Source organism: Cajanus cajan, chromosome 1 (genome assembly GCF_000230855.2).
Source record: "Cajanus cajan strain Asha chromosome 1, NIPB_CcT2T_4, whole genome shotgun sequence".
Classification (NCBI taxonomy): domain Eukaryota; kingdom Viridiplantae; phylum Streptophyta; class Magnoliopsida; order Fabales; family Fabaceae; genus Cajanus; species Cajanus cajan.
In genome coordinates, this window is record NC_138517.1 from 19043339 (window position 1) to 19046806 (window position 3468).

General features: G+C 52.4%; 1 protein-coding gene across 1 annotated transcript; it reads right to left on the reverse strand.

Annotated features, from left to right (window-relative positions):
- Positions 1–1092: 1092 nt before the first annotated feature.
- LOC145951713 (uncharacterized) lies at positions 1093–2286 on the reverse strand. Its single transcript, XM_083063607.1, has one exon. The coding sequence runs from the start codon at positions 2284–2286 to the stop codon at positions 1093–1095; it is 1194 nt and encodes a 397-aa protein (XP_082919733.1).
- Positions 2287–3468: the final 1182 nt, after the last annotated feature.

The window sequence follows — 3468 nt, forward strand, 5'->3', positions numbered from 1 at the left end:
GTTGTGGTCTTTCACTTGGAAGTTACGACCCACTTGCTATACCACCACTTTGGAGTCCGTCCGGCATCTGATTCTTGATGCTCCCATATCCTCAGCCAACCTTAAACCGGCCAGTAGAGCTTCATACTCTGCCTGATTGTTCGAAGCTTTGAACTTGAAGCGCAAAGATTGTTCTAAGGTCATCCCTTTTGGTCCTTCTAAGATCACACCGGCCCCACTCCCCTGGCCGTTCGAGGAACCGTCTACGTGGAGGGTCCACCAATGCTCTTCGAAGTGGCCGTGCGGGTGGAGTTCATTAACGAAGTCTGCCAGGCATTGGGCTTTGATCGGCCCTCTCGGCTTGAAGGTGATGTCAAACTGTGACAGCTCCACTGACCAAGCCATCATCCTCCCAGCGAGTTCGGGCTTGCCTAGGACCTTCGAGATCGGGCAATCGGTGTACACAACTACCCGGTGGCTTTGGAAATAATGCCTTAGCCGCCTAGAGGCATGTACCAGGCAGAGTGCAACTTTTTCAATCAGCTGGTACCGGGTCTCGGCATCTTGCAAGAGTCGGCTGACAAAGTATATTGGGGTTTGGGTTCCTTCTTTTTCTTGCACCAGGACCGAGCTGATCGCTTCGTCAGACACCGCCAAGTATACCAGGAGCGGGTTTGAAGGATTAGGCCTCGTTAGAATTGGCGGCGTCGCCAATGTTGCTCTCAGGGCTGTGAAGGCTTCTTCGCAGGCCTCGTCCCATGAAAAGGCCGAAGCCTTTCGCAGAAGCTTCGTCATGGGGCTGATTTTGTCGGCCAGGCGGGGGAGGAATCGGGACAGGGCTACCAATCTTCCTGAAAGTCGTTGTAATTCCTTGAGGTTACTCGGACTTTGCATGTCTAATACGGCCTGGCACTTGTCTCGGTTTGCTTCTATGCCTCTCGCTGATAACATGAACCCCAGAAATTTGCCTCCCTTGACCCCGAAGGTACATTTCTCGGGGTAGAGCCTCATGTTGTGCTTTCGGAGTTCCCCGAAGATTTCGGCTAAGTCCGCTATGTGGTCGGTGAGAGAGTTGGACTTGACTACCATGTCATCCACATAAATTTCGATGTTTCAGCCAATCTGATCCCGGAACACTTTGTCCATCAGCCTTTGGTATGTCGCCCCAGCGTTTTTCAGTCCAAACGGCATGACTCGGTAGCAAAAATTGGCGCTCTCGGTGATGAACGCCGTTTTCTCTTCATCGGCAAGGTGCATCTTTATTTGGTTGTAGCCAGAGTAAGCGTCCAGGAAACTAAACACAGCATGCCCAGATGCGCCGTCGACGAGCCGGTCGATGCAAGGGAGTGGGTAAGCATCCTTCGGGCAGGCTTTATTGAGGTCGGTGTAGTCGGTGCACATTCTCCACTTGCCATTCGATTTTTTGACCAACACCACGTTGGCTAGCCAGGTGGTGTAGGTGACTTCTCGGATGAACCCTGCTTGTAGGAGTTTTTGTACCTCGGCATTGGCGGCTCTCCTCTTCTCATCACCCATTTTTCGCTTCTTTTGAGCGACAGGTCGGGCATCTCGGCATACGGCCAGTCGGTGACATAAAAACTTTGGATCTATACTCGGCATGTCTGACGCCGTCCATGCAAAAAGGTCTCGGTTATCCCGGACTACACACTTGACTCGGTTTACGTCAGCCTCGCTCAGTTGAGACCCAATGTTGGTGGTCTGTTCCGGTGTTCGGCCTAATTGAAAAGGAACGAGGTCTTCAGCAGGCTCAATGCGCTCCTCTTCACCTAGCCGGGGATCGAGGTCTATGTCCTCCGTCATTGCCTGCCTGACGACATGTACACCTCTCGCGGACGTCGGGGGGTCGGCAATAGGTTTCACCTTCAGCCTCGAGAGGTAGCACTCTCTCGCCGTCTTCTGATCGGCATGAACAGTAATTACCTGACCATCCCTTGATGGAAACTTCATGCACAGGTGAGGGGTTGAGATAATGGCCCCCAGTGCGTTGATCGAGGGTCGGCCTAGTAGGATGTTGTAGGACGTGCTCGCGTGTACCACAATGTAGCAAATTTTGATCTCTCGAGCAGACTTTTGGTCGAAGCCGAAGCGTGTGTACAGATCAATGCACCCTCTCGTCATGACTCTCTCGCCCGAGAATCCTACCAGTGGCTCATGGTACGGTTCTAAGCTCTCCTCTGGAATCCCCAGTTGCATGAAGGTGTTCCAATACAAGATGTCGGCGGAGCTTCCCTGGTCGATCAGGGTCTTCTTCACAATGCAATTATGAACCTCAACAGAAATCACCATGGCATCGTCCTAAATAGGGTCGACGCCACGGAAGTCTCGATCCGAGAACGTGATCAGAGGCATCTTCGGTGTTCTCGGCTGATTTACATTGTTCACCGATCGTACAGCTCGGAGGTGTCTCCTTCGTGCCGAAGATGTAGAACCTCCCCCGGCGAAGCCTCCAGCTATTGTGTTGATAACTTTCTTTGGCCAGTCATTGTCTTCTCGGGAATGCCTAGAATAGTCTCTCCTTTCGTCAGACCGGGATCGGCGGTGTCGGTCCTTTGGGGTGCCACTTCCCGAGCGTGGTAGTCTCTCCCTCTCGACTGATGGTTTTGAGGGGTGACAAAGCTTGTGAGATGACCTTGCTTCACTAGGTCTTCAATCTTGTCCTTTAGGGTCGAGCACTCTTCTGTCGAGTGCCCTCTGTTTCGGTGGAACCTACATGTCTTAGCTTTGTCGGCCCTCGGGGGGGTGTTCGCCCTTTTCGGCATTACCAAGATTTCGGAGGCGAGGGCTTGTTCCATCACCTTGGCCCTACTTGCATTCAGTGGAGTGTACGCAGTGTAACGTGGTCCTCTCAGGGGGCAAACATTAACTTGTTCGGTATGGGTCTTTTTCATCGGCTCTCAGCCAGATTCCTTTCGGCCAAAACCTTCTTCGGCTCTAGCCTGATTTCGGGTTTCCGCCAGTTCCTCCATTTGCATGTACTTCTCGGCTCGTCGTCTAAGGTCGTTCATATCAACCGGTGGTTTTTTGCACAAGCGCACGAAAGGCCCCGGCCTGAGGGCAGTGCTCAGCCGGTCCAACGCCACTGCGGGGTTTAGATCGCTGATCTCCATGGCTATCTTGTTGAATCGGTCCATGAAACTTCTCAGACTTTCTTTTTTCTCCTGATGAACTCCCGCCAGGGCCAACGAGGTCGTTCTATACGGCTTGCTCGTCGCAAATTGGAGAGAGAATTGGGATGACAATTCGTTAAACGAGTCGATGGACGCGCTCGGTAACCTCGTGAACCAGCTCAAGGCTTTTCCTTTCAGCGACGTGGGGAATATTCGGCATAGTGTGGAGTCGTCCTGAGTAGAGAGAGTTGCTTGTGTTAGAAAAACATTCAAGTGTTCTTCGGGGTCGGTAGACCCATCGTACTTCTCTATTGGTAGGCTCTTCCAATGGTCCAGTAAGGTCGCCTCCATTATTCTCCTG